The sequence below is a fragment of the Malaclemys terrapin genome, chromosome 2 (assembly GCF_027887155.1).
Source record: "Malaclemys terrapin pileata isolate rMalTer1 chromosome 2, rMalTer1.hap1, whole genome shotgun sequence".
Classification (NCBI taxonomy): Eukaryota; Metazoa; Chordata; order Testudines; family Emydidae; genus Malaclemys; species Malaclemys terrapin.
Window position 1 is genome coordinate 226,993,079 of NC_071506.1, and position 20,329 is coordinate 227,013,407.

The 20,329-nt window shown below is 42.9% G+C and overlaps 1 protein-coding gene across 1 annotated transcript in view; it reads right to left on the reverse strand.

The window, feature by feature from the left end:
* STK31 (serine/threonine kinase 31) overlaps positions 1-20,329 on the reverse strand; it is a 102,195-nt gene that overhangs the window by 26,145 nt on the left and 55,721 nt on the right. Inside the window, exons 15-20 of the mRNA XM_054021080.1 lie at positions 9,257-9,358; positions 8,050-8,130; positions 7,104-7,229; positions 5,931-6,056; positions 5,568-5,654; positions 4,710-4,859 (exon numbers count right to left, since the gene is read on the reverse strand). Coding sequence (XP_053877055.1) covers positions 4,710-4,859; positions 5,568-5,654; positions 5,931-6,056; positions 7,104-7,229; positions 8,050-8,130; positions 9,257-9,358 — 672 coding nt within the window. The remainder of the gene's footprint in view (positions 1-4,709; positions 4,860-5,567; positions 5,655-5,930; positions 6,057-7,103; positions 7,230-8,049; positions 8,131-9,256; positions 9,359-20,329) is intronic.

Genomic DNA, 20,329 nt, shown 5'->3' on the forward strand with positions numbered 1-20,329 from the left:
CTAGCAGCACCCCAAATTGAAAACCTCTTAAATGAAAGAAGGCTAGGAAGGACAATCACTCCACTTAAGGGAGGCACTGATAGTGTGTTATGTCCAAACTAAGCTTCTGCCAGCTTGTCTTTATCTAAGTATTGTTCTCTGCCAGGCACTAGGAAAGCAAAGATGCTGCGCCATCTGGGTTTGATAGAAAAGAGGCATAGACCTGTGTGTGCCATGTACATCTTGACAGAACTGCAGCCCAAATTGTTTTATTATTTTCCTCAGCATGACATACAGGAGCGGCAATCAAAATCAGCCTGGCAGAACGTGCATGAGAACTGTCTCTGGACAGATAAGTAATTGATTGAAATCACTCATCTCTTGGGGCCAAATCCTGTTCCCTTTGAGATTAAAAGGAGTTTTGCTATTGAGTTCAATGGGAACAGGCTTTGACATTTGGAGAGGAAAGAACAAAACCACTCAAGCAAGGACTATGTTGCTTATATCACAGGTATCAAAGACTGCTGACTCATGTGAGAAAGCCAGCAGACATCTGATCTTTGTCCATTGCAAGGGAGAAATCAGTAATCAATGAGGCTAGAACAGTCTTCGTACCATATCCAACTCATAAGTCCATCTACAAAGGATGAAGGAAATATGAAGGCTCCAGATTACCTTAAAGTCCTCAGTCCCTTGGTTAGAATGCTCCCATTAGTATATGTTCAGAGTCCAGAGGCTGGAGCAGGAAAGAGGCAAAATTGATGTATGTTTCCAGACAAGGCCTTTTGAGCTTCTGCCAAGTGCCAAGTAAAGGGAAATCTGTTCTTACTGTGAAAGATGGTGTTTGGAGTCACATGGGCAAGTTACATATCTATCCCCCCCACCTATATTCTAGTTAGAACATTCACAAAAAGTCCATAAAGTGTAGACAGGCGTTTTCCTGGGTCCACTGTGAACTAAATGTTCCTTAATGGGCCATTCAACTTGACTTGTCCCTTCGAGTGTTGGCTAAATACCTATTGGGGATTACCACAGGAGCAAGCATGTAGTAAACACAACTAATATTCATAACTTCAGATACCAAGATGAATATACATGCATAGAAATAGCATAATCATAAGTACCAGATATTTCACCTACATGACTATTCCCCGAAGAGATTCTGAAAAAAATCACACCACGTACCTAAGACCTTATGTGCCAGCACCATGCCCCACTGGAGCTTTGTTATCTGTTATGTAACAACAGAGATGGAGCCAGTGACATGACTCTGTTTAGCTTAAAAGGGTCAGGTTAATTTTTAGCTGTTCAGGTGTGACTGCACCTTTAGTCAGTGAGGGCATACTAGCTGGCACACTTTCAGGTTAGCGGGCTTCAGAGTTCCTTTGCAGTTAACTCTTTAATGTTCATAAACCTGGTATGTGCTGAGGTGGTTTAAAGCATAACAGGTTTTTAGCTTTGCAAATCTGTGAACTCTGAGATTTTATTTATTTATTTATTTATTTTGCTGGTCATAATGTGGGAGGGTATCCTCTCCACCCTCTGCTCATGAAGTTACATATGTATGTGTCTTGTAGCACCTTCTGAACAACAGTTGGAAGGGAAAAAAATTTCACTAAGTATGGATTGAGTCTTTTCTCTTAGAAAACATGTCATTTTTTTCAGGTTCACACTGATTAACACAGAAAACAATTGGATCTGTTCAACTTTCTTCAAATTCCATAGAAAATTAAGTTCAGCTATATTTTCCAGTACAGTGATGAAATGGGTGTTTGTATATACAAACATCAACATGCTTAACTACTCACTTTTCCCAAAAATATGTAGTATTTCAGTCTGTTTTTATGGGAGTTGGGTGAGGAGCCATTTCAGCATATGTATGACTTATTAAAAGACAAATTTTAAATAGACCTGTATCCTAAACTGCATTATGATATTGTACACAAACAGTGGATTTAAATGGGAGATTCAACTTCCTTTATAGGAACAGAACAGACTCCTGAAACTCTTACCACAAAAGCGGTCCATAGACATGCAAATAGTCCCATTGTCTTCAATGGGATTGATCAAATGATTAAGGATTTACAGGGTTAGGTTCCAAGTTTGTAAATTGTTCTAGATGAAACGACAATGCCTGAGCTGTCAGATCAGAAGGAGTGTCATTTGAATAAAGGTGGGCAGATGCTTGATAAGCCTTAGCTCTGTTGCTAAGATAAGGAACATATTTTCAGCAAAGTTCTTGGCAGATTCCTGAGGCAGCTGGTTAAAGTTAGTCAGTGTCCGGCATTATAATCTTCACGTATAGTTCTCTCACCCACAAAGCTGGAAAATGAGGCATTTGTTTTCTTTGTTTTGCTGCTCCAGTTCCAGTTAGCAAAATACATATTAGACTAGTTTGGCTACAAAGAAGAATTCTATGTATACCGGGGACAACACCTGATTCCTGTCAGGCTGCAGAACTGGGCTGACATCAGAATCCAAACATCCTCTGGTCAGTGCAAGCAGAGGCATTCCTCTAATGATTTGGACTTGATGTGATGCACTATGAATGCCATGGATAATTCAGACCAATGGGGAGAAACAGAATCAAAAACACCGTTTAAACACCTTCCGGTACGGCCCGCTCCCCACCCCAGGGCTCCTGACAAATTTAACAGCCTTTGTTTAAGTTTGTTAGCATATGCATTGTGCTGTTAAAGCCATATAATGAATGAATGCCCTCCCTAGCTGTGTTCTGCTCCTTTAAGGAGCAGATCAGGGAGGTGGAGGGGGCTAGCCCCTAGTCTTTCCGGTAACCCATACCCCCTAAAAATCTCTTGCCGGTACTGCATACTGGAGAGTACCCACCATGAAAAGATACTCCAGTACCAGGAGAAACACAGACTGAGATGTTAGGTTGAAATAAAGGAAATTTGAGAAGATACTTTTCTCCAATGTTTCTCTAAGCCATTCTAGACACAGACAGAACTTTGATAGCAACATACAACTCTAGAACAAAGGGTAGGTAACCACAAAGCAGATTAACAGACTACAGCACACAGGACCCACTTATCAAACATGTAATCTGCAGAAATTTGAAGAGATGTGTAAAGATATCCAGGTGGTTTCCTTATTGTACATAACTCTAGCGGGGCAGCATTCCTTCTCAGCCCAGAGAAGGAAGGTGGGCCTTGCAGTAAAGCACTGGACTGGGACTCAGAAGAACTAGGTTCTAGTCTCAATTCTGTCAGGCTTCCTGCTTCTTCTGTCTCTGGTCCACACCTGAGTCAGCTGCATCTCTCCTCCTTCTGGCTACCTGGACTCCAGGATTACCTAGAGCACAGCAGAGATACTTCCTGCTCTCAGTTCTTGCGCCCAGCGCGACAGCACTCCATGACTGCCAGGAGGAGCAACTGCAGAGAAAGTCCTGACCAGCCCCTGCAGCCCATGAATGGAACATGCTCAGTGCAGACACAATCTTCAGAGAATTTAACTGCCACTGTTGGAGACTGGATATTGGACTAGACAAACCTAGACTTGGACAAGGCTGACCCAATACAACAATACCCATATTCTTTTGTTAACTGCTTTGCTGAACCAGGGCCATACTCAGTAAAGGTCATATTTTTTTTCAGGTTATAGTGCCTACAGAAACTTATTCCACCAGTATTTACGACACTATCTTGGAATTATTCAGAATCATTGCATACACCAGGGGCGGGCAAACTTTTTGGCCTGAGGGCTACATTGGGTTTCTGAAATTGTATGGGGGCCGGTTAGGGGAGGCTGTGCCTCCCCAAACAGACAGACATGGCCTGGCCTCTGCCCCCTATCTAACACCTCCCGCCCCGCTTCTTGGCCCCCGATGGCCTCATGCCCCATCCAACCCCCCGTTCCCTGTCCCGACGGCCCCCCCCAGTACCCCTGCCCCATCCACCCCTCCCTGTCCCCAGACCTCCCACCACTGACTGCCCCCCGCCACCCCATCCAACCCCTCCTCTCATTCCTGATCGTCCCCCTAGGACCCCTACCCCATCCAACCACCCCTTCTCCCTGACCGCCCCCGGAACCCCTGCCCCTGACTGCCCCCTGCCACCCCATTCAACCCCCCCCTTCCTGACTGCCCCCCCGGGATACCTGCCCCCATTCAACCCCCCTGTTCCCCTCTGACCGCCCCAACCCCTATCCACACCCCCGCCCCCGATCACCACCCCGAACTCCCCTGCCCTCTATCCAACCCCTGCTGCTCCCTGCACCCTTACCGCGCTTCCTGGAGCACTGGTGGCTGGTGGCGCTATAGCCGCACCGTCCAGAGCACCAGGACAGGCAGCCATGCTGCCCAGCTGGAGCCAGCCACGCCACCGCCCAGCACAGAGCACTGGGTCAGGCCATGGCTCTGCAGCTGCACTGCCCGGCAAGAGCTTGCAGCCCCGCCGCCGAGAGCTGAGGCTGCAGGGGAGGGGGAACAGTAGGGGAGGGCTCCGGGCCAGGAGCTCAGGGGCCAGGCAGGAGGGTCCTGCAGGCCAGATGTGGCCTGCGGGCTGTAGTTTGCCCACCTCTGGCACGCTTTCACATTTGAAGTAGTATTCAAAATACACTAGCAAATGAAGAATTTGTCAATAAAACCTATCTTTATATTTTCACAATAAGGGGTACCAAAAAAATAGGAAAGGCATTCATGATATAACTCAGAATGCAGAATTCTGAGTGAGATTAAGGAAACCCTTGAATAAATTTAAAAAAAAATTTACCACTGATTTGGTGAAGTCAAAATCTCCAACAATTCCTTGTTTTCGATTCACAGCAAACACATTATTTGTATGCAGAGATCCATGAACTATATTCGCTTTGTGCAGCGTATGCAGACCACGTGCCACTCCTTCCATCACTTTCAGTATTTCCTGATGAAAATAAACAATTTTAAAAACTGAAGGAGCCAAGAGAACCATTGCAAGTATTGTGAATGGGAAACTACACTACACTTAGTAAGATTCTAAAGGATTGCAGAGCAAGTCAAAAAAGCCAATCACACCTGGATTAATCATTTTGAAAACCCAAATGTAAATATCCGTTCGGATATGTGGATTCATAACTGGCTCTATCCTGACACGCAATGCAAGAGAAAAAGCCATTCACAAAACTTATGACCATTTATTTAAAAAGAAGGCTATGCAGCAAATGGCTTGTTTACAGTTGAAAGTCATTTGGGGGAAGGACAGGTAGGAAAGAAAATGACAGGATGAAAACTCAGACAAGAGTAATCATGATCATAGTATTTTAAAATTTGTTTGCCAATATTTTGTAAAGGATAGCAGCAACAACAACAAAAGCTGGAATGTTCAAAGGAGCGTGAGTAAGGTCCCCACCTCCAGGGTCGTTTGAAAATCCCAGCCCCAGTGACTGGACACTAAATTGATTTATTCATAAAAACAAAAACTGTCATATTCCTTTGCAGAGTTTTATCACGCATCAACCGTGAATTCAAGTTATATTGCCACATCACTGGCCAGCAAAGAAAAAGGTGAAATAAGGGAAGAGAGGATCAAGTTGGTTTAAATATTTGTTAAAAAACCTTGCTGAAATTTTGAATAAATTACCCTATTACTTACTTCTGAAGTTAAAGGTGAACTAGCCTGCAGTGCTCCTACACTTGCTCCTGGGTAATATGGGACCATCAGATATACCAAAGGATCAGACTTAAAAAACAAAACAAAAAACAAGGACAATAGACTGATAAAGAAGGGGATTCAAGTTAAAATATCTATTTACTGTGAAGTTAACTTTATTACACATTTAGCACATATTAAGTCCTCATTAAACCAAATCAATTTCATTTGATTGTTTACGTAAGCTCTGCATGGAAGTTTTTCTATCCAAAGCTTTGGTTAAAAAAACAAAAAGCTTTAACAACAAATTGCTATTTTTCATCTAGAAGATTCATAATCAAAAAAGGATGTCAATCTAGAACTTACCTTGCACAAAAAAAGGAACATCAACTGTAATAATCCAGATTTCTCCTTAAATTCACTCCAAGCTCTGTGATATCTGGCTGCTCTTTCTATCGCTTTTGCCTCTGTGCTCACATCTACCGAATAGCCCTGAAAACAAAGAATTTTCAGCTGATTTCTAAATTAACGCTGTTAATGTGGAATTATTATATTTTATTTTTACGAACAATTACATGACAAATTCTATTGAGTGACCTCCTGTTATATTGAATTATATGCTCAACCTGGGATCTGAGAGATCAGTCCCAAATTTTCTTTGTGAACGTTTAAATTGTTGGACTAGCAATGCAGGTCCAGTGTTCCCACTGACCGAACAGTATCATAGCCAAGTTAACAAGCAATGTTTACACCAGTGGTGGGCAACCTGCGGCCCACCAGGGTAAGCCACTGGCAGGCCACGAGACAGTTTGTTTATATTGACTGTCCACAGGCACGGCCGCCCGCAGCTCCCAGTGGCCGCTGTTAGCCATTCCCAGACAATGGGAGCTGTGGGAAGCAGTGGCCCGCACGTCCTTGAGGCCCACACCGCTTCCCTCAGCTCCCATTGGCCGGGAACAGCAAACCACAGCAACTGGGAGCTGTGGGAAGTTGTGCCTGCGGACGGTCAATGTAAACAAACGGTCTCGCAGCCTGCCAGCAGATTACCCTGACAGGCCACACGTTGCCCACAACTGGTTTACACTGCTCCACCATTAACTTCATATTTCTTGATCTCCCGAACACTGGTGGGTAGGAGGGGAAGCGTGGCAGTGGAAAGCAAAGGAGACACCCGGAAATCAGTAAGGAAGGTGTCAGTATGAGTACGATAGAGACTGAATGCACCAGGAACAGGGAGTGATAGCCAGTAAGAGTAGGGCCCACTGATGCCCAGGAATGGCAGTCAGCAAAAGGAAGGGACACGCTTGCAGCTGCCCCCAGAGAAGTGAAAGAGGAGAAGAGAGATGGAGACAAACAGCAAAAAAATAACATTGCTTTGATAGTGATCCAAGAGCCTAGCTGAATTATTAGCATTTACTAGGATACTACTGAAAGTAGTAAAGAAGCAGTTACTGAGTTCAAGCAGATCAACATACTCAGTAAGTTACCAAGAGAGCTCCACATACAGCTACAAACTGAAAGTCAGTGACAGAAAATTACCTTTAAAAGAACCTTCTGTTCTTGAACTTCCAAACACACTAATGGGTGCTTCATGCTCAATTCCTTAAGGGGTTCAGCATCAAGAAGATCCCGTTCTAAGCTGACTGTCAGAAGTCCACCAGAGTTCTGGAGCGCACACATGCAAACACAACCAAAATGCCACTAACTAGCTTAATAATCCAGACACTGCATATTGCTGAATGCTTAATATTTATCAACCACCACTGATAATGCAGGGCACTTACCATAATGTAAGGAAGGTCAAACTTAGGCTTAAATTAAGTAGTCTTTTTTAAAATAAAGAGAAAGTTTCCATTTGGTGATTCCCTTCTCTGCCCCCCCCCCCCCCCCCCGTGTTAAACACGTTAACTTGACCTTCATTCCTTCAATACACATCATTTGGATTTAATCTCTCAGTGTCATATACATGAGCCACTGACCGCCCATCTACTTCATAGACATTAAAAACCTGAGCTCCTGACATGCATAATACATGGGTTTTGTTTTCTCCTCCCTTCACCCTGCCCCAGACACAGCCAATCTTAGCATTTCATGCTGGTCCAGCATTTAGGTGTTACTGTTGGTGAATTAAACCATAACATGACCAGTCAAGCTGCATGAGTAATTCTACTGAAGTCTGGATACCATATTTGAGTTTATTTTCTAGTTATTGGCATGAGTGGGTGACATTGTAAGTGTGTGTGAGAGAGAAGTCTCTTTGGGATGTAAATAATGAAATCTCTCACTTGTTTAAAGTTTCATTTGGCCCGTGACAATATTTTCAGTTGTTAAACTTGTAATCGGACTACTGCCCTTAAAGACTTCATCACTTACTAGAATCTTTGGCATCTCCTGCTTTATGGCATATTTAATGAAGCTACTTCCCCTACTCTCAAATACATACTCCCAGTTCCCTGCCCTTAGAAACACAGCAGGGGCTTCTTACCATATACTTCAGAATTCCTGCTTCCGGGTGAAGGAGTGGCAGCTCAGGGAACCATTTCTGCACCAGGCAACTAAGCCTCTCCTGAATTAGGGTTACATTCATCAATGCCGACCGCCTCCGCATGCAATAAGTACAAGTATATACCAGAAAATACATTAACTGAAGTTTGGGCTGTATGCCCACAAAACGTCCATTTCTGAAAATATAAAGAGCGGAACCTACCCTCTTCCAGTTACATCACTCTGAATGCAACTGGCTTTCACTTTTTCACGGCAACAGTACTATAACAGCCCAATTGGATGTATTTTTAAAAACAGGGTTTGTGTGGTAATTTTAGGGACTTCTGGATATCCCCATCCCTTAGAAAAAAATGATCCACTCCCTTCCTCATCAAAGTAGCCAGGGGCAGGCAGCTAGAGAGAGACCAGCTGCTGAAGAAAAGTTCCTACTTACTCTCCTCTCCTTCCCCAACCTGAAAGTAGTTCAAAGGACAAAGAGAGGGGAACCCCAGTACCACTACCAGAGGTAGTCCAACCTCAGCAGGAGCAAGCAGGGGAAATCAGAAGCAAGGTGGCCAAACCTTAGAGTTGGTGAAACAGGCCACAGCTCTTGCCACCTCCAGCCACCCCACAAACCTGTAACATTTAGGCGTTACTGTTACTCATGCCCAGCACTGCATTACCAGAGATCCTGTTCCTGCCCTCCTCCGTCCTACTTCTAAGGAGGAGTGGCCATGGATTCTGGATTCCTCCCTCCACGCAGAGTATTTAGGAAGTGGGAGATCACTGATGTCAGTCTTGCCTTCAACTTGGAGGAAGGACCTCCCTCTTCACTGCCCTGATCCTATCCCCCATATAACACAGATAAAGGCTTTCTTCAGCCACTGTGCTGCCTAATCATCTTCCTACTGCTCTGGTGAAGGGACTGGGACTCACACTTCCAGATTTTCCTCTACCATTCATTTTGAAAAAAGGTGTATCAGGTGGAAAAGACGAAAACTGATGATTATCTCCCTCCACCTCGGAGAGTATTATTTCATTTCAGAGGCTTTACTGAATAGGAGCGTGTCTTTAGTCTTTCCTTTCAGTACTGTAACATTCATCCTTTAGATTTTATTGAGAATGAATGTATATAATAATGAAACTGAAATGTAAAAGTGGTTCATACAACTCCATAGTTTAAGTTGCTTACATAAATTGATACTTACATATTCTTCTTGTTCATTGTATATTTCCTGAATGAGACTGTTTCTCAGTCCAGTGATTTCTTCTTTTATTTTTGTTATTTCATATTCACTGTAATCATCAGACTGCATGCAGAAACAATAAAATTGCCATCGTATATGTCTCAAGAAATCATACTATATGATGTAACCTAGTAAATAAGACCTAAAAAGCAGCTTCCATATTACATTATAATTTGAGAATGCAGTTTATTCTCGAAAATATTCTAGGATGAAGGTAAGTTACTAACATCATTAGACCTTTTTTTTGCTTTTCTAAATTATCTATTTGCTGTAATTGTCTTCATTCTCCTTTTTGGAAATCCTCTATAAAATAAAATCTAATGGTTAGAAAGGGCATTCAGTTCACCCAGATGTGTGGCCTAAATTATTGTCACAATAAAATCAGGGGTTTGAATGACTAGACAAGATGCTACACCAGATTTAGATCTTATCTGAAGGTTCCTGGCCATTGGCTTCATTTTAGAAATAAAACTTTACAGAACCTGGACAGGAAGAAAAATGAAAAATCAGATTGGAGGGTATGTTCACTTCAGAGATCCGTCTCTCTCTCTCTCTGAGGAGGAACTTTTTTTTTTCATATGATTCATATAATTTTTTAAAAACCATTCTCTATCAGATACGTTACTGGAACTTTTGGGTCCAATTTTCAGACCCAGAGCCGGCACACTGGCCTAGAAAGACATGTGAGGGACACAAACACATTGAAACTTTTCTGTACATGGAAAACCACACATACGGCTGCAAATACACATCAACATTTGAGTATCTACACGGCTAAGTGTGCACTTATCAAGCTAGGTGGTACTTGCTCAGTAGAAATGCAAACACTTGCCTACCTGGCAACTGGAGATTAGGCCCTGTGAAATGTACTGGAATAGGAAATGTTTTAAATAGAGCTGGGGAAAGAAATGCAAATTCCATTTCACAGAGGAGTTTGAGATTTCAAAATCTCTTTGCGTTCCAATTTGGAACGAACCTGAACATTTCAAAATACTTTGTGAAAGAAAATTCGTTACATATTCATTTTGACATTTTAAAATGTTATATTATAATGCAGAATATAAAACAAAAAATATAAACAAAAAGTCATTTCTAAACGGACAAATAAATATTAGGGCTGCCAAGCAATTAAAAAAATTAATCGCACGATTATAAAAATTAATTGTGATTAATCGCACTGTTAAATAATAATAGAATACCATTTATTTAAATATTTTGGGTGTTTTCTACATTTTCAAATATATTAATTTCAATTACAACACAAAATACAAAGTATACAGTGCTCACTTTATATTTATTTTTTATTACAAATATTTGCATTGTAAAAAATTAAAAATAGTATTTTTCAATTCACCTGATACAAGTACTGTACTGCAATCTCTTTATCATGAAAGCTGAACTTACAAATGTAGAATTATATACAAAAAATAACTGCATTCAAAAATAAAACAATATAAAACTTTAGAACCTACAAGTCCACTCAGTCCTACTTCAGACAATAGCTCAGACAAACAAGTTTGGTTACAATTTGCAGGAGATAATGCTGCCCATGTCTTGTTTACAATGTCACCTGAAAGTGAGAACAGGAGTTCGCATGGCACTGTTGTAGCCAGCATCGCAAGATATTTACATGCCAGATGTGCTAAAGATTCATATGTCCCTTCATGCTTCAATCACCATTCCAAAAGACATGCTGATGACGGGTTCTGCTCGATAACAATCTAAAGCAGAGCGGACCAACTCATGTTCATTTTCATCATCTGAGTCAGATGCCACCAGCAGAAGGCTGATTTTCATTTTTAGTGGTTCGGGTTCTGTAGTTTCTGCATCAGAGTGTTGCTCTTTTAAGACATCTGAAAGCATTCTCCACACCTCGTCCCTCTCAGATTTTGGAAGGCACTTCAGATTCTTAAACCTTGGGTCGAGTGCTGTATCTATCCTTAGAAACCTCACATTAGTACCTTCTTTGCATTTTATCAAATCTGCTGTGAAAGTGTTCTTAAAACAAACATGTGCTGGGTCATCATCCGAGACTACTATAACGTGAAATATATGGCCGAATGTGGGTAAAACAGAACAGGACACATACAATTCTCCCCCAAGGAGTTCAGTCACAAATTTAATGAACGCACTTTTTTTTTTTTTTTTTTTTTTTTTTTTTAAAGAGCATCATCAGCATGGAAGCATGACCTCTGGAATGGTGGCCGAAGCACAAAGGGACATATGAATGTTCAGCATATCTGGCAAGTAAATACCTTGCAATGCCAGCTACAAAAGTGCCCTGCCAAACACCTGTTCTCACTTTCAGGTGACATTGTAAATAAGAAGAAGTCATCAGTATCTACCGTAAACGTAAACAAACTTGTTTGTCTTAGCAATTAGCTGAACAAGACGTAGGACTGAGTGGACTTGTAAGCTCTAAAGTTTTACATTGTTTTGTTTTTGAGTGCAGTTTTGTAACAACTAAAATCTACAATTGTAAGTTACACTTTCATGATAAAGAGATTGCACTACAGTACTTGTATAGCGTGAATTGAAAAATATTTATTTTGTTTATCATTTTTACAGTGCAAATATTTGTAATAAAAAATTATATTAAGTGAGCACTGTACACTTGTATTCTGTGTTTTAATAGAAATCAATATATTTGAAAATGTAGAAAACATCCAAAAATATTTAATAAATTTCAATTGGTATTCTATTGTTTAACAGTGTGATCAATCATGATTAATTTTAATCACAGTTAATTTTTTTAAGTTAACTGCGATTAATCAACAGCCCTAATCAAAATGTTTAGTTCGGAAAGTACAGAAACAGAATGTTTTGACACTGTAGAAAAAAGGAGAAAAATTCCATCAAACAAAATTTCAGTGAAATCTACACAATCAAGAAACCTTTTGGTTTTGACTAAACTGCATTTTCTGACCAACTAATTTTAAATCAGTTTGGTTTCCTCTCTCATTCTCCCAAAACTTGCTAGTACTTCTACACATTTAGAAGATCTGACCTGTCCTTGATATCCTGACAGTGAAAACATTCGTCCATACCCTAACCATCTCTCATCTCAACTGTTACCTCTACCTCTTCCTCTCTGATCTCCATCCCATACACATCACCATCCAGTCCACCCAAAACGCAACAGCTAAAAGTATCTTCCTAGCCCAAATAAACTACATGACCCTTTGAATTTTTCCATTAGCCTCTACAGTAAGGCAAATGGAAAATTTGTTACCAGATTATTTCCTTTCTTGTACTGATCTCATATTCAAAAATATATGAGCCGCACCTCTCTTCCTGCAAATAACCGAGGCTAGAGAGTAAGACTTATCCTTGAGGTGCCAGTGCTTGGCTAAACCACTTCTGCCATCTCTCCAGATGGTGTGTGTGAGATAACATCTTTTATTGGACCAATGTCTGTGGTGAAAGAGACAAGTTTTTGAGCTACATAGAGCACTTCCTCTGAGACCGGAGGAAGAGTTTTTTGTAGCTCGAAAGTCTGTCTCTCTCACCAACAGACATTGGTCCAATACAAGATATTACCTCACCCACCTTGTCTCTCTCATATCCTGGGATGAACAACACTGCATACTCTCCCCAGATGACTATTTCCCAGCGTTGAGTGGAAACACTAAATTCTTATGAACAGATTAAATATAAGCTTAATGGTAAAGACTTGGTCCATTATATTACTGACATGCATAGAAGAGGCCATCACAAAGGATATTTGAAGGCCTTATCTTGAGTGGGACAAATCTGGGAGGAGAGGGCAGTAAGAGAAAGGTAATACGTTAACAACTGTCCATTCTGGATCTTACCCTCCCCTCCAAGACACGTGGGATGTAGCACGTTGTAAGGAAAAATTAGAAGGAAAGAGAAATGAGATTAGCCAAAGCATCTGTCCCCGGTGCTCTTGTACCTCCTTCCCCACTGACGACTCTCACTCTTGTGCTTGGATTGGATATAAATAGGTAAACAGTGGGAAGGTACCCCAACTACTCGAGTATCAGCTGGAAAACTTCTTGGTTCAGTGACCATTTGAGTGGTTCATCTGTTGACTCCAGAGGTTGTCTGGTAGTGTGTTCATTAGAGAGATTCACATAAAAGTGATGCTGGAGACATTCTGCTCAGAGAAGTCTGTGTGTTACTTCAGTATTTAGACTTGACCTCCTTGTGCTCCCTTGCCATTTTATGTATGTCATAGTCATGGAGTTGTCTAACTGAGATAGCGTATGGTCCTCCTTCAGACAGTCCTGGAAGTCTCAAAGAATCAGTACCTCACTGATCTCTAGGAATTAGTTTCTCAGGAGCCTTTCTGACCTTGATGACTTTCCCTGTGCCCTGGGGTGTGTCAAGTACCCTGCAACATCAATATCCATGGTCACAATTTTGGATTCTGGATTGTGCAGGAAGGATGCTACCATCACATGGATTTGCTGTTTCCACCAACTTAGGGACCTGATCACTACATGGTATCCTCACATTCCTTTCCATCTCCTGTTGGAAACTGTTACAGGCCTTTAAGATCTATCCTTTAACCTTTCTAGCGCAGCTTTACCCATGGAATAACCCCTACCGCAAAGAGACTGGAAATCCTAGGAGCTGGTACTGATGAATACACATGGTATTCCTCGACACCCAGGAGATCAGTGCCTGAATCTTGTCAACCCTTTCCTGTGCTGTGAGCATGCTGGCTCTGCATCAAGCTTGGCAGATGGTTCTCTGAAAGGGAATCAGAGAGCTCTTCAAGTTTGACACAGACAAATGTGCCTACAGCATACAGGTCTGGTTAAGTTGCTTCTTGCAAGATTGTACAAGGTGAGTATTTAGTTTAAGAAAAGATGCATCTGAGTCCCTAGACTCCTCGGACAGGACACTATCTCTATCAGTAGCTTTGTGAACATTGTGTGTGTGTGGAGGATAGACTGCATGGTAACACTTTGTACTGACAGTGGCTATTTTTATAAGCATCCTGAAGGAACTGCGGGTATCAGGCCCGTCCCCGACTATGCAGATAAGCTCCTGCCAGGTCTATTATCAGCTCTTCTAGGGAGAGTGCAGCAAAAGGGAAGTGAAAGTCTGCATCCTCTATTCAGTCTTCTCTTCCAAACCCCTCAGCCTCTTAAAGTCTAACTCCGCCTGGACTCCATCACTTCTTTTTCTTTCTGTGAAGAAAAGAGATTAGAGTCCTTGACTTTTTTGCTCTGAGGAACAGCCTCTGTCGCAAATAATTCTAGAAGGTGTGAAATTTCCTTACGGGTGCTTGTCACTATCTATTGAGGCTGGAAAAAGGGGAAAAGAAAGGATGTGCAGGAGCCTGAAGCTCCAGAATGCAACGCAGATACTTTTTCTCTTATACTGTCCAGCATGGGACAACTTGAACCCCTGGGTGCTGGAGACCAGAGAGGGGCAATGCCCCCCACACTTTTTAAACAGGGGGCCAAGCTCCCAGCTTTTGAGAATCAGAACTAGGCAGAGACATACAACAAGAGGAGGCTCCCACCCCACCCCCAGTGGCCTCTGGCCAGAACTGGGTGGTGTAACAGAGGAGCCCCTTCCCTGCTGGCATAACGGAGGGGCAGCCAGACCATATCTGAGTGAGTGATATTGCAACCTGGATCACAGGGTCACAAGAGCACTCAAATTTGGTTGTAGTTTTCTGTGCTATTGCTTGAACCAGTAGTCTAAGTAGTAGGATGATCCTGCCTGACGGCCTGCATACTAGATGGGGGTGGGCGCTCAGATGCAAACATACTGACTTTTTGGACTGGTAGGAGTTGGCACCTGGCCACTTAGTTTGTTCCCATAACTCTTGCTGCCAGCCTCACAGAACTGATGGCTCCATCCCCCATGAACACATCATCAGGGATATTTTATCTACTACTGATATGGTTCTGAGGGGGAGGGGGTCAAAGCTCTTTAAAGGCATCCCATCAGGATACTGAGGCTGCACAAAGCACGTGATGACCAGTGAGACTCGAAGAGCTATGCTAACATTTCTAATTCTCTTCTAAGGGCGGCTTCCATCTTCCTGCCTGAAGGTATTGAAGGTGTCTCCCCTTGGCAGAAATTAACATGTCCTTTACAGGGACACCACAGCTGAAGAAGGATGAAGAGAGAATCTTGGAATTCTAGAACCTGGAAAGCTATCAGACTCTGCCTCTTCTCTTTGTTGGCCATTTTCCAGCCCTTCCTTGTGATTTTCTTGAAGGAGAAATAAGGAGATAGCAAATTGTTAGTTTTGAATTGAAGAAATATTCTCTTTTCATGCCCTCTCTCTCTGGCTAGATGTCAGTGGTGCCCAACCTTCATGCCAAGTTTCAAGCATCTGTTCCTCAGTGTTGTCATGATCCAAAACTAACAGTTCCCCTACTTCAGTGTCCCCCAAGGAGCTGGAGACCTGCTGTGCTTTTTTTCCTGTGTTATTTTAAGCCTTTTTTGGATTTCTAATGTATTTTGCAGAATCCCCAGAGGATCAGTCTCTCCTAGTCTAGTTCTCGTTGAAGTCTTAGCCTGGGCAAAGACAATTTGATTTGAGCCCTGTTGTGTCTCATCATGTAATCCAGAACTGGGGAGGAAGTGGCGGGGACTGCCCCTAAGAGATCCCAAATCCTCCTCTTGGGAAGAACAACTGTCTGAAAGGATGATGGATCCCTTGACTAATGGACTCAATTAACCCATTAAAAACCTGAGATACACAACCAGATTTTTTTCTCCTTTTGAGGGAGACTGGACTGGGGGTAACTTAGTGCCTTACCCTTGAAGAACTCTTAATCAGTGACAACACTGATATCTCCCAGACTCCCAAGAGCTGAGTAGGACCAAGCAATGGAGGTATTTCTGGGGACGTTTTGGCTGGTGTTGTGAGATGCAGAAGCCTCAACAATTTGACCATAAGGAGCCTTTCCCCCCTGACTCAGGCAGGGCTCTGGGCTGGGAGCAATCACCTCAGAACTCCTCTTCTGTGGCTCCACAGAATATCTGCTTGCAGACACAGGAGCAGGTTGCCCTTCAGCTCAATTCCTTTGGCCAGCTCTGCCATGCTGGAAGAAGGGAGAATTAACAGAAAAAAGGTGCATGGCAGGTGATGCTACTCAGAGAAATAAGGCCCTGACATTTTGACTCAATAAAGAAGAGAAGACAGTGATTGCAAAATCATCTTTAAATCCTGGGCTGTGATAGATCAGGTGGGAGTGTGAATCGCTGCTCTGGCTGCACAGTCCAAAGGCAGAGAATCTGGTGAGACGGTGGAAGGAATGTAGACAAAACCTTAGAGTCTTGTGGACAAGTCTGATCTGCCCCAGGTATCTGCAGGACTGGAGTTCTAAAAAACTTTTGTCCTCCTTTTCAAGGTCCTACATAACTCTTCCCTTCCAATTGCCAAACCTTCTGTCTCTTATAGTGTAACTGCTCCACCTTTCTCCGCCAATGACGCTAGTCTTCACAGTAGCCCATTCACCTGTTTCTCCCATAAGCATAAGCATTGCTAGGGGGTGGGGTTTATGTCATTCCCTATGTATGGAATCATCTTCCTTCTCTGGTCCATTAGCCTCTCATATTTTAAATCTCTCTTCAAAGCTCATCCACTTTACAGTGCTCACAATCACTGAAGTGTGTGTGGTTTTAAAAACAAAAACATCAAAATGTGCATATGCATAAACTGAATATATGCACGATGGCATTACTGTAACCTTCACCCGACCTACCCAATTACTTTTTGATGCGTCACTCTTACCTGTGCTACATCTAAAACTCAAGATTGTAAACCCCTGGAGATAAGGATGGGGTCTTCTGTAAATACACTCCTGGGAGTAAGACACAAATATCTAGAGTTCTTGTTCTTTTAGATAAGAACATAAGAACGGCCATACTGGGTCAGACCAATGATCCATGTTGCCCACTATCCTGTCTTCCAACAGTGGCCAATTCCAAGTGCTTCAGAGGGAACGAACACAACAAGACAATTATTGAGTGATCCATCCCATCATCCACTCCCAGCTTCTGGCAGTCAGAAGCTTAGGGACACCTAAAGCATGGGGTTGCATCACTGGCCATCTTGATTGATGGAACAATCCTCCATGAACTTATCTAATTCTTTTTTGAACCCAGTTATACTTTGCCCTTCACACTATCCCCTGGCAACGAGTTCCACAGGTTGACTGAGCGTTGTGTGAAGTAGTAATTCCTTTTGTTTGTTTTAAACTTGCTGCCTATTAATTTCATAGAGTGATCCCTGGTTCTTGTGTTACTTGGAAGGGTAAATAACACTTTCTTATTCACTTTCTCCACACCGTTCATGATTTTATAGACCTCTATCACATGTCCCCTTAGTTGTCTCTATTCCAACATGAATAGTCTTTTTAATCTCTCCTCATTAGGAAGCTGTTCCATAGCCCATCTTTTTTGTTGCCATTCTCTGTCCCTTTTCCAATTCTAATATATCTTTTTTTGAGATGGGACGACCAGAACTACATGTAGTATTCAATGTGTGGGCATACCATGGATTTATATAGTGGCATAGTGATATTTTCTGTCTTATTATCTATCCATTTCCTAATGGTTCTTAACATTGTTAGCTTTTTTGACTGCCGCTGCACATTGAGCGGATGTTTTCAGAGAACTATACACAATGATTTTAAGATCTCTTTCTTGAGTGGTAACAGCTAATTTAGACCCCATCATTTTGCATGTATAGTTGGGATTATGTTTTCCAATGTACATTACTTTGCATTTATCAGCACTGAATTACATTTGCCATTTTGTTGCCAAGTCAGCCAGTTTTGTGACATCTCTTTGTAATTCTTTGCAGTAAAAGTAAAATAAGTGGTTAGAGTCAAAAGACATCCTTTAAAAATTGGAAGATAGGAGACAAAGGGTAGGAATAAATGGTCAGTTTTCAGAGTGGAGAAAGGTAAACGGTGGTGTCACCCAGGGATCTGTACTGGTGCTGTTCAACATATTCATAAATGATCTGGAAACAGTGAGGTGGCAAAATTTGCAGACAATACATAATTACTCAAGATACTTAAGTCCAAAGCAGACAGCGAAGTATATATGAGGGTTCTGACATAAGGACCCTGATTTCTGAAAACCTTCCTGGTCAAGATAATTGCTACCAAGAAGGTGACCTTCCAGGAATGATATGACAGAGGGCATGATGCCAGTGGCTCCAAGGGAGGGCCCGTGAGTCTTGACAGGACCAGGTTTAGGTCCCACGAGGGAATGGGTTTGCAAATTTGAGGGTAAAGTCTCTCTAATCCCTTGAGGAAGTGAATGGACATTTTCTGTGAGAACACCAATCTACTGTCCAGCAGAGGATAGAAGGCTGAAATTGCCCCTAGATGCACCTTGATCGATGAAATGGCTAGGCCTTGTTGTTTCAGATGGAGCAGATATTCCAGCACGGACTGGAGAGATAACCGAGTTGGTGAGAGGCCTCATTGGGATGCCCACACTGAGAAATGCTTCCACTTGGTGAGGTAAGATTCAGTTGGAGCAAACGGCCATGATCTTGCGAGATCAAGGCAGGAGGGAGAGGCAACAGGGTTGATACTGACAGATCAAGTAGCGTGCCACAAGTGTTGGTACAGCCATGCAGGGACTATAAGAACAATCTTTGTTTTGTCTTGCTTGACTTTCAGAAGGACCTTATGTACCAGAGGAATGAGGGGAAATGTGTAGAACAGGAGTTTTGTCCACACGAGTAGGAAGACATCTGTGAACGAGCCTGGGCTGTAACCACACAGCGTGTAAAACTGCTGACATTTCCTGTTCTGCTTGGTTGCAAACAGATCTAAAACAGGAAACCTCCACCTCTGGAAGATGGATCTAGCTAGATCGGGGTGAAGGGACCACTCATGGTCAGAAGAGAAAGACCTGCTGAGGTGATTTGCCAAAGTGTTCCGGACTTCCTGAAAGTGAGAAGCTTCGACGTGGATGGAGTGCTTTGCGCAGAAGTCCCATAGGCAAATGGCCTCTTGACACAGGGTGGATGAGTACACTACTCCCTGCTTGTTGGTGTAAAACATAGCTGCGGTGTTGTCCACAAGCACTCTCACAATTTTGCCCAAGGTCTGGCGTAAAAACACCTAGCACGCTAGGCGGACCACTCTGAGCTCCCTGACATTTATATGCAAGGAGAGCTCCTCCTGGGACCACAGGCCCTGAGGTGCTTGAGATGAGTCCCCCCCAACCTAGATAGGACACATCCACAATTAGGGATACTGATGGCTGGGAAGTGAAAAGGGAATGCCTGCGCCCACTGATCGGGGATCCCTCCACAAGTGGAGGGAGGTGAGGACCGGGGCAGGAATTGTAAGCACTGAGACCAAGTGCTGATGGCTCGGTGAGTACACCAAGGCCAGCCAAGCCTGAAGGTGTCTAAGGCCTAGTCTTGCATGCTGTACCACATAAGTGCACACAGCCATGTGACCTAAAAGTTTGAGGCAGAAATGGGCTGTTGTGATGGGCTGGGTCTTGACCTCCGATATCAGAGCTGACATTGTCTGGGAGTGAGCCACTGGGAGGAAGGCTCTGAACCGGGTAGAATTGAGCAATGCATCAATAAACTCTATACTCTGGGCGGGGATGAGAGTTGACTTTTGCTCGTTTACCAATAGGCCCAGGGCTCTGAAGATAGCTTGGACCAGAGTGATGCTGGCTCTCACGTGAGCCTCGAACCAGCTCTTGATCAGCCAGTTATTGAGGTAAGGGTAGACTAACACCTCTCCTTCTGAGGAAGGCTGCCACCACTGCTATGCATTTTGTGAAAACCCAAGGGGCTGCCAACAGGCCAAAGGGGAGGACAATGAATTGGTAGTGGGTCTGGTGTATGATGAATCTGAGGAACCCTGTGTGGTCCCAGAAAATGGAGATGTGGAAATAAGCTTCTTTCAAGTCAAAGGTAGCATACCAGGCCCCTGGATCCAGGAAGGAAATAATGGAGGCCAGGGAGACCATGCGGAACCTCAGTTTCTTGAGACAAATCTTGATGCGACACAGGTCTAGGATGGGTAGAAGAACCTCTTTGGCCTGCGG